The sequence below is a fragment of the Plecotus auritus genome (genome assembly GCF_963455305.1).
Source record: "Plecotus auritus genome assembly, chromosome: 6".
NCBI lineage: Eukaryota > Metazoa > Chordata > Mammalia > Chiroptera > Vespertilionidae > Plecotus > Plecotus auritus.
In genome coordinates, this window is record NC_137773.1 from 139,811,300 (window position 1) to 139,828,145 (window position 16,846).

The 16,846-nt window shown below is 47.6% G+C and overlaps 1 protein-coding gene across 7 annotated transcripts in view; it reads right to left on the reverse strand.

The window, feature by feature from the left end:
- SRGAP3 (SLIT-ROBO Rho GTPase activating protein 3) overlaps positions 1–16,846 on the reverse strand; it is a 255,586-nt gene that overhangs the window by 21,770 nt on the left and 216,970 nt on the right. For 4 of the 7 annotated variants that reach the window (XM_080676227.1, XM_080676225.1, XM_080676230.1 and 1 more), the window contains 6 exons: positions 11,953–11,983; positions 10,803–10,863; positions 8,770–8,847; positions 3,599–3,733; positions 705–810; positions 253–480 (listed from right to left, as the gene is read on the reverse strand). In XM_080676227.1, the coding sequence (XP_080532353.1) occupies positions 253–480; positions 705–810; positions 3,599–3,733; positions 8,770–8,847; positions 10,803–10,863; positions 11,953–11,983 (639 nt within the window). Of the gene's footprint in view, positions 1–252; positions 481–704; positions 811–3,598; positions 3,734–8,769; positions 8,848–10,802; positions 10,864–11,952; positions 11,984–15,965; positions 16,069–16,846 lie in introns of all 7 variants that reach the window. The other 3 variants (XM_080676226.1, XM_080676229.1, XR_013960989.1) reach the window with 2 other exon arrangements.

Here is a 16,846-nt window from a genome sequence, read left to right on the forward strand (position 1 = left end):
TTTTAAGTAAACCAATAAACCCCATTTAGTTTAAACCAGTTTGAGTTGTATTCCTGTCCCTTATAAATCAATAGAGTCTGGACTGATGCATCTATCTCATGTCAGCCTGCTGTGAAGCTCAAATGAGAGTACAGACTATAAAGCAGTAAGAAAGTTAAATAGTTTCTTACTGTTCCCGTTCAACAGTAACAACATGATAATAATAGTATTAAGAGGAATGAAATAATAATATGAAGAGGAATGGAATCTTACCAATATTCTTCCCCTCCAGCCATGCATTTTTCATACACGGGTCCTTCTAGCTCCCGGGGGCTGGGAAAGATGGCTTCATGATGGATGATGATGGTTTTGATGACTTCATTGACGTGTGCCTGGCAGGACACAGGGTCCTGCCCATCAGGAATGTGCATGAGGGTGGGCCCGAAGCAGATGGCCAGGTTGTAGGGATCCATCATGTTCTCATCACTATACTGCGAGAGGCTATAAGAGAGGAGACACCCACAGGTCACCTGGGAAAGGCGAAGCCTTCCCCTGTCATTTCTTTCTCTTAAAGACTCCACTCAAATCTGGGAAGGTTCCATGTTCTAAGAACAGCTGTACCTGCAAAAGTCTCAGGACCCCCCCCCTCCCAAAGGAGGCCAGGCTGAGTCAAAAAGGGGCATACCCGCCTCCTCGCCCCTGCCCCCCTTGGCTGGTCAACTCACTGGTTGAGGAAAGCGAAGAGATATCTCATGACCACGATGACCACACGGGGAAGGGTGATGAGGATTTGTTGGATCTGGTGCACCCTCTCAGCTGGGCTCTCCAGTTCTGCAACATAAAGGGGCTTTCAGGTTGTCCATCATCCTCAGAGAGCCAAGCAGTCAACATTTGTGAGTCCCACCTCCTAGATCAGTTCAGGGGAGCCAGTTCTACTCAGTTCTGGGGACTGAAATATGACCCTGGCCTGGCCAATCAAAGCATCATATTCTTCTGGCCCCTGAGTAGGTCTAGGGAGGGGTACATGACCTGATTAGAACCAATAGCAGTTGATCCTTGGGACTTTGGACTGGAGAAACCTAGAGAGAGGCACCCTCTTGAAACTGGGTAGAGGGAAGTGTGAAGCAGCTGAGGGACCCCAGGGAAGAAGATCCTGCCTGAAAGTGAAGACAGCATAGAGACAAGGGGACAGATTCCTGCTGATGCCAAGTGAAATGTGCATCCAGTGGGGGCCTAACTTTCCAGGAACGTGAGCCAAGATATTCCCTTTTCTGGATTAAGCCAGTGTAAGTTGAGTTTCTGTCACCTGTAACCCATGAGTCCTGATGAATACAGGTAGCCCATGTTTCATTAAACTCTTTATAAACACTAGCTACAACATAAGGCAGCACATAGTAGGTATTCAGGAAAAGTGTTGAATAAATAACCGCCTCTCAAACTATATATTGGCCAAAGAGCCTGGCAGGTGCTTGGGATCTCGTCTCTGATCCCAGTTTTCAGGTCAATCCTAGGAGATAGACACTGGTTTTTTTATCAGTCAGGCCGGGGTGGGGGGCGGGGTGGAGGGAGCAGCAAATTTGGCTTGATAAGGAGAGAAAAGTGCTTTGCAGACTTTGCCTTGTGGAAAGGGAAAGCTGGCGTTAGGAAGAGTGAGCTGCTGAAGCTCTGATGTTCATCTGCAGGGCTGATACACAAATCCATGTCAGTTTCTTTTTCAGAAAACACGTTTTTTTCTCATGTAGCCCCTCCCTCCAGCCTCCACATCTGTCAACATGTTTCTTCTAAAACACTACTTCTGTTTCTCCTCTGCATTCAAGGCCCTTTATGATGGGGCTTCAACCAACCCCATCTCCTAGTCACTGTCCCTTCGCAGAGTACCTGAGGATGATTTAGAGATATGCTTCTCAAATAAATAGTGTACCTCTAGGGGAATTAACAAATATATGAGGCATTCTTTGAGGTTGTCAGAGACTGGAGGGTGCTACTGGCATTTGGGCCTCAGGGGCAAGGTGCTAAGTGTCCTGAGTGTGGGTAACACACAAGGTACTGCTCTACCCTCACTGACAACAGTTTCCCATTGAGAAACTCTGTGCCAGGCCACTTTATCCACCATCTCCCTTTCACAAAGGACCTGGCTGTACCTGAGCCTTTGCACACACTGTTGATCTCTCTTCTCTGATGGGCACACTGCAGACTACCAAGGTCTGGCTCCAGGGAGCCTCACCGAAGCCTTCCCACAAAGTTAAGGCCCTTGTACCTTTACTGATTCCATTGCCACTCCATGTCCTCAGCTTCTGGTCATTGTGTCCTAGTATCAGCTCCACTATTATTTATTCATTTTTTTCTTAAAAATATTTATTTAAAAAGGAGACTTGACCTCACTCTATAAATGAGAAACTAGGATCACTTACCATAATTAGAAAGTAACATAAAAGTAGATATAATGTAAGCAAAGCAATATTACTAAGTTATATGTAGACATGGTTCTATACAAAAGTTCCTGAGACTAAATTCTGTCTCTCTGTGTAGAAGGGAGATTGACCCATGAGGTCTTCTCCTTGATGTAAATAATCACAGGGTTTGGGAAGAAACTAAGAAGGGATTTTCTTTCTCCCTGTGTGATTCTGGGTGTGATTTAACTTATCCAATGCCAGGAGCTTGTTCCAGAGGTCAACGACCTTGTCTACTGAGGGCCTTGCTCGGGAACTGGAAACATTGGCTGAGCAAGGGACACAGGGCTCAGACAAGGTGGGACCTTTGTGGCCTGGAATTTCCGAGAGCTGATTTGGAGCTTGAAGTGGGTCTGGACAGATGAGCAGGAAGTAATGTGGAGGGCAGGGGGCAGGGGAAAGGGTCCTTTACACAAGGCAGCTGTCACTACCTCCTGGGACACATTCTTGGCTGTAAATCTCTCTCAGAGCACTGTGAGAAGCATCCCCAGTGGAAGTGAGTGTGGGCTAATTTTCTATAGATCATATCAAAGAGTTTATTTCAAAATACTAAAATTCCCATATTCTAATATTAAACATTTATTTTAAAATATTCCCAAAAAGTTGCCTTGGACTTTGGCATCTTGCAGTGAAGGCGCCTTTACTTCAGGCTCCTGGACAGGACTCCTCACTTCATCCACAGACATATCAGTCAAGGAGGACTCTGATGGCTAGCGAGTCAGAGGCAGCTCCTAGTCAACTATTTTCAGCACTTCCCTTGTTCGACATATTGCTGACCTGAACTCCCAAGCCCTCCATGGCTCCCCATTACCCAAAGGAAAAATCTCTGGAATCCTTGCAAGGCATTCAAGGTCTGCCTTTATTGCTCCATTGCACCCTTCCAGCCTCCTGCACTATGTATATCACTCTCAGCTATGATCTGGAAACTAAGTCTTCCTCTCTTCTCTTCTGAGCTCCTTCCATACCCAGGGGTGTACCATGCCCATGAAATCTTGCATTATAATCCACCTTGTTATTTCTACAACTAGGTTTTAAGCTCTATGAGGACAAGGGCCATACTGCTTCTTTCACAGTGTCCCCCCTGTGTGCCTAGCACAGTGATGAGCCCATAGTGCAATCTCAATAAAGATTTGTCAAGAAAATGATCATCCCACCTGGGAAATACTTACTAATAGTAGATATCAAATCTTGAAACCTTTCCTTAGGAAAGAGTGGGTTTTCCAATCCTCGGAAATACAGTTTTAAAACACCAGCGACGGAATTGATATCTCGCTCATTTTGATCATCCACAAGGGGGTCTTCACCTGTGAGGAAACAGGGGTGATGATAAGGAGGCGGGGACCATTCAGATGGCAGAAGAGAGGACCCAGGCCAGCCTGAACTGGAGCAGGCAGATGGGACCTCCTCAACACAGCAAGTTTAGAGTCCCCCCTGCAACTGATTCTATAAATGTTCAAACCTATAGAAATGCTGTAAAATTGAAATAATGACCACCCACCACCCTTCACTTACACTCACTTTGCCATATCTACTTTCTCTCCACTGGGGCTGCACAGTTTACACTCCTCCTAGCAACCCAGGAGAATGCTTCTTTTTTCCCACAGCCCTGCCCATGGAAAGGTGTCGACCTTCTGAATTTTTGCCAATTGGACTGGGCAAACAATCTCTCAGGAGAGCAGCACTTTCCAGTTTCATCAGGGGCTGCTGAGCTAGTTCACACCCGGGACTGCTGAGCTAGGATGGCTTCTGTGGGGGAGGGGAGAGGAAGCAGGGAGCAAGCTGCCACCTCTGGAAGGTGCTGTGAGAAGTCTGTACAATGGTGTCTTGCCCTCCTCCCAGGACAGCCTAGGGCACTCTAAGACTGGCAAGCCATGAGGAGCAGAACTGGGAATTCATTCTTGGCTCTCTTTTCCCTGCCTCCGTAGGAAGAGAATGTGTGTCACTGCAGGGCCTCTGCGAGCCCCAACATGCTGTAGAGCAATTCAGAGAAAGCCCCCTTCCTTCCTGGACTGGGGCTGTGGCATATAGAGCATGAGCCAGAGCCGTCTCCTTCCTGCCCTCCTGGCTGAGCGGTGCCCAACCTGCATGACCAAATGTGGCAGCCAGGACACTGCTGCTCCTTCCACAGGTCGATCTCTCAGATGTCCCCATGGGAAGAGAGAGAATGCTCCCCCACAAGACTTTCTCATGTGGAAGGAAGAGAAAACGCATTAAACAATCTTTGCCTGTGTTGATGTAGCACATTCGCACACGTGATCTCTAATCCTCAAACAGCATTGCAGGGCACCAAGGGAGGCATGGTTCCAACACCACCATTCTCTCCCGTGAGAAAGCTGAGGCCCCAGCAAGTGAAACAACTTGCCCACCCTCATGAATTCAAAACCAGACACTAGCCACTCCCAGACCTCGTACTGCCTGGGAGATAGCCCTTCTCTACCTTTTCAGTTCTGTCTACCTGCCTCCCTCCTTCCCTCCCTCCTTCCTTTCTTCTTTCCTTCTCTTCCTTCCCTCCCTCCCTCCCTTCTTTCCTTCCTTATTTCCATTCATCCCTCCCTCCTTCCTCTACAGTAGAATCCCAACCTTTTTCTTTCTTTCAAAAAAACAGTTCCTATGAGTGTTCAACATATAGAACAAAACTGTCTTAATTGAATTGGGGGGAGAGGTCCAAGCCCTATCTCCTCAGCCTCCCTCTCCCAGTAGCAGCCCTTGGGACCCCTGAAGGACCATATGCATTCTAAAACTTTGCACTATATTAAGCTATTCCCTTATATTTACCACACATTGCTCCTGTGTTCTCATGATGCAAAAGTGAGCTAACATGTCTCCATATTAGCTCCTCTTGTTAAGCATGATTAACACATTGACTTTATACACACACACCATTTACTCTTGCTCTGACCCCCAGAAGACAACTCAGTCCATAAAAGGAGCCGTCCAAAAATTCCTCCCTCCTAGCCTAGGCCTTTCGCTCTCTACAACACTAGTCACTTCTGCTTCCGGAAATGAATGGAATTCCAGAGCTCGAGATGAGCAGGTTCGTGTGCACGCTGGCTTCCTCAGGAGGACAATGACAGCTAAAATGTCAGGCAGGTCGGGAGAAGCTGTGCTCACACTTGGCTAGCGTATGTCCTGGGGGAGCTAGAATGGTTAACAAAACGGCCCTGCCTACAGCGTCCTCTCAGCCAGGTCACCTGGACGTTAAGGCACGGCTGTGTCCAGGGCAGGGTATGAACACACAGTGTGTGCTTAAGGCTCCAGAGGACCCTGCTGCAGGACCGGCATGGCAGGAAGGTGCAGGTAGTCTCTCTTCCAGGGCAGTTCTCTGTGGCCACAGGGCCACACATGCCTCTCCTGAGGCTCCTCAACACGACAGCCCCTCCCATGTCCTGGTCATACCCCTCCTCCTGGGGCAGGAAATAGTATTGGGAGGGCCAGGCTGAGGCCAGGATGTGTCACCCCATACAGGCTGTTGAGTCCAAACCCTGTCTTGATGGTGCAGGGCGAAAGGGTCACTGGGTCCCTTTCCCTCCACACAGGAGAGACCTGGCAGCCCCCTCACCTGGATGTACAAAGAGGATGTGGATTGGTTTGTGGGGAAAACAGAGATGGAGAACTGGCCTGGGAGACAACAGCAAGCCTCAGCTCTCCCCCAGGCCAAGCTGCCCAGTCCTGTCTTTTCCTAATGTTCTCGCCTTCATTTTGCCAGAAGATTACAGGAAGATCTCAATACTGGAGAAGTGAGTCTAAGATTTATTGACGGCAATGAAGAGGATAATAATAATAACCTCAACTAAAACCCCAGTTGACTTGTGTCAGAAGAATAAGAAAATGGGTTTAGAAATAGTAAACCAAGCATGTCTGTCCAGAAGATTAAGGAAAAGAGACGGGTGCTTTCAACCGTCCTGTACAGGAAACGTGGGCAAGACCATCTGCTCCAGAGAAGGGAAGACCAGCTCTCTGAGCAAGTGGTGAAGGTCAGGCACCCTTGCAGGAGCTGGGGATTGAAATTTTACAAAATAAAAGAAAGAAAAGAAAAACACACAATGTCCTGGTTTGGAAAGAAAGTTCTGTCACACGTTTGCACATGTAGGACGTGAGGAGTGGGCGAGAAAGAGCCGGAGCAAGCTCAGGCCACCTGGCTGCTGTTGGGGGTGGGGGTGGGGGGTAGAGAAACACAGTGAGTTTTCAGGAGAGGTGGGGGGGGGGTGCCCCTGAGGGTCAGCTGGGTGTGGAGCCTAACCCAGGGCAGTTGGTTCGTGAATGTCAAGAAAGAGAAAAGAATAAGTGAGAAATCTGGGCACTAGCCAGCCCAAAGAAGCCAGGAATGGATTTTTCTTAAAAGAGACATACCAGGAACGATTCTTCTAGAATTAGCCATGCTTCACTATAGCCTTAGGTGGAGCAGGACAGGCTAGTGAGAGAATGAGATTCACTTGGGAATGGTGGAGAGAGGGAAAGGAGCTAACCGCATACACAGAGGAAAAGCAGAAGGTATTCTTTGCAGCTGAGATTTGGATCAGGTGATCTCTGCCCTCCAGGGCTTTGCCTGGGGTGGTCTAAGGCTTGTTAGGAGCAGAGAGTCCTTATAAATTTCATATCACCCCTGCAAGGCATCCAAGCAAGTGACAGAAGGTGTTAAACTTAGAAAACCACATTCAAGAAGGAATGAAGGCAGTGCTTCTGGGGTGGGGATAGGGCCTGGCTGCCTGGTACAGTAAGGTTACTTACAGGACATGGGGAAGCAGGAAAATGCAGTGAGTTTACCCATGAGATTCAAGGAATTCAAGGATGAGCCCAGGAAGATGGGACCAGCAAAGGTTCCTGACCATGTCTATTCATTTACAATGAACGCAGGGCAGCAGGCGTGCTAAGGAGTTGGGGAAATGAAGAAAAAAAGCTCTGGACTGTGCCTTCCAGTGTGGTCAAGAGAAGCTCAGGGAATGATGAATGACACTTCCATCAGGGATGCTGATGGGAGAGACTTCTTGTTTTGTGGCCTCTGTACATGCTGTTCCCAGGTTATGGAATCCGCTGGCTCCAAGTCAGAGTGCCTAGGGCCTCAGAGGGATGTGTGCAGGCTATGGTGGTGACCACCTGGAGCTGACAGAATGGTTTCTCCACCCTGAGCTAGACCTCAGGATGGAACTGGGAAGTTAGGGAGGGGGTGAGTGTGCACAGGAGGCAGCCCCTCCAGGGGAAGCCCCATAATAAGTAGGGAGAATTCTAGGGCTGGAACCCCAGGGGGAGGCCTGTCCAAAGCACAGCCAATAGGGATGAACTGTATATCTCCCAAGGCTGTTAGAACAATGGGTAAGAAAGTGCTTTGTAAATTGGGTAGCTCAGTTGGTTGGAGCGTCATCCTGTACACCAAAAAGGTTGTGGGTTCAATCCCTGGTTGGGATGTGTAAGGGAGGCAACAGATCAATGTTTCTCTCTCTCTCGCCCTCTTCCTTTCTCTCTAAATATCAATAAACATATCCTCAGGTGAGGATTTTTAAAAAAGTTGGGATGTGATCTATTGTGGAGAAATGGGTTGGGATTGGGGGCCTTGGATCAAACTTAATATCAGAACCACTCACAGAAAAAGGCAGTAAGTGAGAGTTAAGAGGAGTAGACTGTGGAGATGTTATTCTTCCAAAATGGTGGTGAACTGGAGGCAAAGATATTATTTAGGATGCGAGATAAGCACCTAGTATAAAAAGCAGAGGTGGATTAAGAATTGAACTCCTGACCCAATGAATTCTCACTTCGCATGGACACTGTCACTGGCCATCTATCTGTCCCCACCAGGGAATCTGAGGCCAAGGGAGGTTACACCAAAAAAGCCACATTTGCTCCTGTTGTGATAGTCACTTCATTTCTAATAAGCTTTATACCCTTGATTAATCAAAGTGAGAACTAGGTAACCTTACTGAGGGTGGGGGGAGTGTATAGTCTCTTCCTCCCAATGTGTAGTTTTGCTAAAAACACTACATAAGAATTAGGATATTCTACAAGCCACTCAGTGTTATCTATGTTCTTCCAATGTTTGTAAAACATAGCAGCCTTTGCAGACTCACATAATCATTCCAGAGAGCTTTACAAGGCCCTCTTTCCCAGCAACCACTGTATGGCCCACCAGAAAAAGCCACCCATGTGTGCTGGTAAATGCTTAACAGCTTGTTGGAGGAGAAAAATAAAAGATCTTTGTGTTTGCCAATTTCCATGGTGTAAATACCCCCACCATGGCTGATTTCAAGCTACCAATGGGCAGTCACTGCACATCACTGGCTCTAAGATGTGCTAACACCTACCTTGGCTTCCCCTGGCCACAACCTTGAAATGGTCACTCTGCACCTACCTCTCTCAAAGGAATTTTTGATGTCATTGACTTCAACCTGAGATCCTGGCACTCGGAAGATCCCTTGCTGCTGGAGTCCTATAAGAAAAAAAACAATTAAACAAAAAAGAAAGAAAGAGAAAAATGCCATAAGGCCTTGAGCTCATCAGAACACTGGGAACTTTGATGACTCACCCCACTGCTTGTCTCTTTCTCCCACCATCCTTTGTAAGAGAGTCATTCCCCCAATGAAGGTGTCCTGGTAGAAACCCAAAATAACCTTTACAATGAAGTGTGGCTGGCCAGAATACTCAGACACATCCTGCTTCATATGTATGTGTCTCTTGTTTGGGCTTGGAGGAAAAGGCCACGAGAAGTTTATTATCAAGACTGGATCAATGAATAACTTCCAATTTAACCAATAATTCAGCTCAGGCAAATAACTGGTTGGTGCACATGGCTACTGAGTTTACCAGTTGCATTGGCACCAAGGAGCTTGGCCTGAGTTTATAAATGCCATTTGAGTGAAACAGCCACAAAGATATTGAACAAGGATCAAATCCACTGCCTCAGTTCTCCCTCCCCTAACACAGACATTTCCTTCCTTCAAGAAAAGCTAGATTCTAAAGTACATGCTGCCCTGGAATGGAGAAATTTAGAAGAAATTAAATCATTAAAGAAAAACAGTCTCATTTTTCTCAAGTGTTTCTACAAGGCCAGAACAAAGGAGACCCTAATACCTGCCCTAACAGTAATGACATACAGCAACCCATAGGGTTGAGGGAATTGAAACACTTCCCTCCTTTTAAATGGGAATTAATGGAGGATACCCTGATCCTTTTCCTGGATTCAGTTTTCCTATATAAGACAACTCTCCACATTATAATTTAGGAAAGAGTTTACTCTTAAAAGGTAGGCTTTTGTCAAAGTTTGGTTTGTACAAAGCATTTGCTTGATAGACGCTTGTTTATTTCTTTCTTTTTTTAAAAATATATTTTATTGATTTTTTACAGAGAGGAAGGGAGAGGGATAGAGTTAGAAACATCGATCAGCTGCCTCCTGCACACACTCTACTGGAGATGTGCCCGCAACCAAGGTACATGCCCTTGACTGGAATCGAACCTGGGACCCTTCAGTCCGCAGGCCGATGCTCTATCCACTGAGCCAAACCGGTCAGGGCTTGTTTATTTCTTTCATTAACCAATACTGACTTTCTACCCCCTACCTATGTCCCTGGCCCATTCTTGTAGTCACATTGGCCTTTGTCCCATATCAGGCCTTTACACTTGTCTTTCTCTCCACCTGGACTGCATGGCCGACTTCCTCTACTCACTGGAGTCTTAAAGGGTCCTGGATTCTTAATTATTCTCTGGGAAAGGTCTCTGCTTACCACCTTAGCCAAACCAGCCCTGCCCTGCTCCAAGTCATTTCTATTCCCTCTTCATTAGTTTTTAGGCATTATTGCTGCTTAAAATGACATTGTTTATTTCTCTGCTTGTTTATTTCCTTGACCTTCTAATTGGTAATATAAGCTATGTTATATTGGCTGGTATCTTGTTCAAGCCTATATTCCCATTGTCTAAACAGTGCCTACTATGCACTCTGAAAAAAATATTTTTGGAGGAATGAATAAATAAATCGATGAAAGCACGAGTTAAGTGCTGAGGATACCGTGGTTAGCAAATCCCAGACACTGTGTTTCCTTCATAGAGCTTACTACACATTTGCAGTATTAACTGACTGACACCAGCTGCATTCAGTGCTCAAAGCACAGAGCTCTGGGGTCGGGTGGGAGTGAGGGAGGAGCTAAGATGGTTCTCCAGTCCATACCCTCGCTGCTCCTCGGTTTTCCTAGTTCCTGGGTCTTTCTATCCCCTGACACACAAGGCTCAAAAGATAGCACTCAGAAAGGCAGCTGTTCCGAGGAGCATCTCCCCTCGGAAGCAGAGCAGTGACAGGAAATCTTCCAGATGAATTAGAATCCATTTCCTTTGAGAAAAGCCTAGCACCTGCTCTGGAAGGAGCTGAAAACACTGCCCCATGATTGAGCTTACCGTATAAATTGATGTATCGGATGCAGCTCTCAACTACCAGCGGGATAGCTTGTCCTGAATCCTTAAGAAAAAAATTTGTGAGTTTTATTGGGCTTGGCAACCACCATGGGAGAAAAGACATTGCAAACACAGATTATAAACTCAAGCCAGAATATTAGTACCATCAGATTAGTAGGAAAACAAGCAAGGAATTGCTAATCCTAAAGGCTCCACAAACAGTTAAAATAGAAAGTCTTCAGTTATGTGCAAAAAAAAGGCATAGCTATGATGATTTTAAAGAAATGCTCTGTCTTCTTACTCTGCTGGGAAGGAATCAGGGCCCAGGAGGCCTGATAGGCAATCTGGAGAGGGGGAACCACTGTGTGGAGGGGCTGGAGTCGGCTCTTGCAGGGTTCTCTGCCTCCCACTCCACTTTGCCCCAACTGAAGCTATTCTCCCAGTGCTCAGGGATGAGAAAGCAGGGCCAAGGCCTCCTCCCAGGACTGCAGTACCCGATGCCGGAATTAAGAAGAACACACTATGGGAGACGCCAGGCTGGACCCAGGGGCCTTTTGAGCTCTGAGAAGGGAAGACCAGTTCCACTCAGGATGTTACAACCTAAATACCCAGATAGATACTTGTTTAGCAGTGTTATAAACAAAGGTTCTAGAAACAGTAAGTCAGCCCTTGACCACTGAGTGGCCAACTTTAGTCAAACAGGCTGACTAAGATGCAATTCTAAACATGGGCATTTAGGGTGTGAATGTATTTTCAATTAAATCTCCCTAGACTGGCCCATGGCCATCGAGGGCTGGGCAAGCGGTAATTTTCTTTTGAATTCTGTGATTGGTTGGCCTCTCTGCTATTTAGGTCACGAAAGAGCACTTAATATTTTTAAAATTCTCTTTAAAAGGGGTCAGATTAAATGACCAGCCTCCTCAGAAATTGAGGAAACAGTAAGGCATTGCAATATGCTCTTGTAAAGAGCATTCGGATGCTTTCGTGGCTCCTCCGCACCCCACCTGGAAACTCGTTCCTTGACTGACTGCTCAAGGAGGGAATAATAGCACAGACCCACTGGTGACAGGCGAGGCGGGCCCTGTTCTAACGTCAGCACTACAGACAGGTCTCATCCAGTTGAAGGGGGCTAACGGACCTTTCTAGTAAGTACCTGGTTCCTGGTTCGAGCATTTCTTCTTCCTCTGATAACAAAAAATAAACAGGCAGCAGAGCAGGAGAAAAAGAAAAGATTATGCAGGAGTAAGACCAGTTAGAGTGAGCAGATCCTTCAGAGTCCGTGAACTCCCAAATGCAAGGGCAGCCAGCAAAGGTCCGGGGGGCCTGCCAGCCAGCCTGCGTGGGGTGGGGTTCCCTGCATCTTGGGGCCTCATGGGAGTTTCTTTCAGCATTGCTGTCTTGGACACCAGGTGACATAGGGGCTTTCAGTCCTTGTCAGAGTGGAGGAACAGCGTGCACTGAGCCCTTTCCTCACCCCATCCCTGGCTTCTCAACACAGGGGCTCGTTATTCACCAGTGGGCAAGAGCCCAGCCAGACACCTTTGGGTTAGCGCAGCTGCCCACACACCTGCAATGCTGTCCCTGGAATTCAGCCCAGGAAACCTCATTCCTGGTAAAAAGCTACTTTTACCAAGATCATGTGTATCACATGCCTTAGGATGGCCCCCAACAGGATTCTGCCTGATTCCAAACTCCAAACAGCTTCCCATGCTTTCCTACCAAACAGCCTGGGTAGCTTGTCCTGGGTAGCCACAGGGCTTTGTTCCCTTCTCACCCTACACCCTCACCCTAGCACTGAGAACACCTCAGGGAACCCAAAGCTGAGAGAGGCTGCGGGAGGGAGGGCAGCAGGGTCAGAATGCCTTCCCAATATTGCCTGAGCTTTCACTAAGGCCACACTGAGCCCCTTTTCAGGGGAGCATGCTCTTTCCCCCCATAAGTGCAGCAGGTCAGGCTCTGGGGAAGTGCTGTGTCCCATCCGGGCTTCTGAGGAGCCGAACTAAGCAATTGGAGAATGTGCATCTGCTAGCGGGTGTCATCTGTCCAGCTGCCAGCATCTCAACAACTGAAATTATATGTTGGTTAAACCCACCTGCCTCCTAGAACTGAGCAAACAGCCTGGTCAGATGGGGCTCTGTGTGCAATCTCCTAACAGCTAATGACAATGATAACAGCCAACACGTCCACAGAGCTCACTGGGTGCCAGGCAGTGCTCTGGAAAGATGACGTCTCTCAGCTCATTTGTGCTGATAGTATCACACACTGTGAGGTAGGTAATTACCATTCTTGTTTTATAGAGACAGGGTGAGGACTCCCCCTCTGCCCATGGGGCAGACCTCCCAGGCTTCAAATTTTATAATAAAAATTGGGTTTCTTTCTATCTGAGAGGAGAAAAAAAAATCAAGGATTCTGAAAAAGGTCAGTTCAAAAAGGTAGGGCCCTAGAAATGTATTATATAACTCCAGCAAAATTTATCTGTCCTTCTTAACTTGGGGATGCTTCCTTGTCCCTCAAAACCAGGCCAAGGGCCATTTGGATATTTATAACATTATTTGTGGACCATACGAAATTATTAACTTAAAAATTATGTTGCTATGAAAAATTATCTATGCACCTAGATTTATTGAATTTCGAGTCCCATCTGCAGTTGCTTTGGAAGGGCCAAACCAAATGATACGGCCCACAGGCTGGACATTTTCCACTATGCAAACCATCGTAATCACGGGGTCCCCATGATGTTATTTTATTGGAAAGCCTTTCACAGGTTTGGCATTTCAAAGCTGGGGGTTTTTAGTCCATGCAGAATGTTCTTCCAGAAAGCATGTGAATCATAAGAGAAAGTTAAATTCTGTTCAGAGGGTAGGACAGAGGACTATGTTACACTGCCTTTTCATTCTCTGAAAGTTAATAATCCTTGAGAGTAAGACCAGGCTGCATGCAAGCTTGTCTACACACTGCCTCCCTCACAGCAGGTGCGCAGGAGTTCGCTGAACTGCACTGACAGCATGTGGCATAAGTACAGTGTAACTATACAGAAATGTAATCATTAAACATATCTCTTTCTTTTAGTCAAATAGTCCCCTGAGGAGGCTGTGCCATGGATCAGTGCTCTGGGATGTCCCTCTTTGGGGGGGTCTTTTCAGAGCCAGTGCACCAGCCCCACTCTGGCATGTGCCTCTTGCCGTTTTGTACCTCTGGTGGCATTGCAAAGCCGAGCTTTGAAAGACCAGGGTGTCCACCCTAACACAAAGTTTGGCCACCACTGACAAAGGCCATGCTGCAGGCTCTGAGGAAGACTGGCCAGCTGAAGCAATACCATATCATTAGCATAAGAATGTAGCTGCCCAGGGTGGCCACCTCCAAGGGGCAAACTCTCATGTGGCTGGAGAAGTTCTGATGTGTTTGTCAGGAGGAATAAAGTAGATGACCTGGTGGTCTCAATTATGTAGGAGCTGCCTACTAAGAGACTATTTCTTCAGACAGAACACTTTCCAATCCTGTCAGGTAAGCGTCAGCTCCTTCCGCGTTCTCACTGATGGCCCATTTCCAAAGAGATGAGCAAAGTGGAGAAGGCGTCCCTGTCTCTGAGCCCTTGTTATTCTGTTTCTCCTTCAGGGACTCCTCTGTCCTACCCTCCTTTCAAAGCCCCGCCTCCTCCCGAAGCCTCCATGCTGTGTTGAGCACAGCTCTCCTTGCTCTGAGCTCACACAGAGCTTGTTTCCATGGGGATAATTCACCAAGTGCTCAGCTGAATCGCCTTACACTTTCAGCTTTCTGTGTCGAAATCCTCCTGACTGACACTTTAAGCTCCTGGAGGGCAGGGAGAAGAGTTTACACGCCTTTCAGCACTGCTCAGCTAAGGAGAGGGAGGGGCTTTTCCAAGGTGCCGGGTGCAGTCTTGGCAGAGGAGAGAGGCTGAAGAAAGAAGGACCCTTTTGACACAGCCTCATCCTCCTGTGACCTATGAGATGGCAGAGTGCTCACTCAGGGACACCTCCAAATAGGACCTCTTTCCTGATGCACCCAACAGCACCCCACTTTTTGGGACTCCATGCCTCACTCCTCTGAAGTATCCTGAAGCAGCCCCCGCTGTTCCCCACTTGGGCAGTCTCACTTGTGCCCCACTGTCCTTTCCCCAGAACTCAGCTCTCAGGCAGAGACAGTCCTGAGATCAAGGCATCCTGGGCCCTACCCCTCTGCAAGTCCTGGGTGCACCTTGAGGATGGAGGATAAAGTGCAGGGCGGGGGAGCTTCCACTACCCCAAACTGTTAGCAAAGCCCAAGAGCTGTACTTTCCCCTGTTGGACACCAACCTTCTTTTCTGCAGAAAGTGTCTCCATTGGATGATGGTGAGCTCTGAAGTAACTGGCGGGGACCCTCTCTCTTGCGCCCTTTGGCTAATGCTAAGAGTGAGTCTCTCCTTCCTCAGTCTTTCCCCACCTGCTGCCCTGTCAACTGCACCACCAGCTGAATTTGCCCAAGCCATTCCATCAGGTGGCTTGATCCTGCCCCCTTCGCGTCCAAGAAGCAAGAAAAGCGAAACTCATCTGGTTGAACCGCTTTCTTTTTTCATTTAAGGTGTAAAGGATTAACCAGGAATTCTAAAGGAACTGCCTCAGCTCTTCTCCCTTCTCCCAAACCACCTTACAAGAAGCAAAACTGGGTAGTAGCGTGTTCTGTCACACAGATTTTGTTTCCTTTGCTGGTATAGTCTTAACTAAAAAAATAAAATCACACTGTTGCCCACAGGGATTTTCTTTGTGTTGCTTCCAACCAAGCTCTTCTTGGGAACCGTGGGTGTGAAGTGAGGCAGGGGTTTATCTGACTGTCCCTTCAGCTAGTGAGGACCACAGTTCCGGAGCAACAGCATGGGGCTGGCAGGGAGCACCGTGCTGGCATCTCAGCCCCACATGGACTTCACCATGATCTTACCCCTGAGAATCACAGCAAGGCACTGGTCAGAGACAAAAGCAGCTCTGATTAGAAGCCCTCACTGAAGCTAAGCGCAGGCTGCAGTGAGGAACTAGTTCACCATAGCGCCAGGCCAAGGGCACAGATGGAAAGTTCTGGTAGGTGGGGGCAGGGCTGCTGGCCGAGGGGAGGAGGTGGAGAAAGGCTGCCGTTACATTGGGCATATTCGCGGACTCTGCGGCTCCCAACAAGTACCTTAATGAACGCTTCCATACAGCCGTTAAATAGTTTATGGTTACACACTGAGAGAGGCCTAGGTCTCCTCATTTTCTGTGGTTTAGGGGGAAGACAGGGGGGCCTAGGGGAAAACGGAACAAAAGAAATCAAGAAAGTAACCAATGTAAACATACAACTGGGAAAGACGCGTTTAAAACCCACGACCAGAGGAGAACACAAAATGCAGATGGAAGCCCCTGAACCCCCGCACAGTGGCGGCCGATGCTCCATCGGAAGGCCTTTGGGTGTTTAGGGGATCTTAATCTACCCCACTGTCAGATGCATTCTAAATTGTAGCGGGGAGATAGTATGTGTCTGGGAAACCACTGAACCTCCATCAGAGGCTGTCATCCTGCAAAGCTGACCACATGGAGGGGGACTCAGGGGAGAGATGGAATCTGTAGCCCGAGAAAGCAAGAGACTTCCAAAGATGATTGGAAGGGTTAATTTTCATTATTTTGGCTTAAATTTATCACCAAGTCTCAACTCCCAACGTACCAGGGCACTGATCTTCCTAATGCCTCTTGGCATTTCAAATGCACTTGACTAATCTTTATTCCATTGATCTAAGAGCCAGGCAATTATTATTCTCATTTTAGAGATGAAGAAACTGATGCCAGGAGGGAGGCTGCAGTTTCTTTGGGGTCCTGGGGTGACCCAGGATGATGATCATATCTTGTCCTTCAGTCAAGTACACTTCGATTATAGCGCTTTCAACTCCATTACCACACTTAACGTCAGCTCAATCCTGTATGTATGGTCTCCTTTTAAAGAGGCAAAAACAGACCTAGAGAGGGGAACTGGCAGAGCCAGGCCCCAAACCCAGGCTTCTTTAGCTTCAAATCCAAGATTTTCCCCAC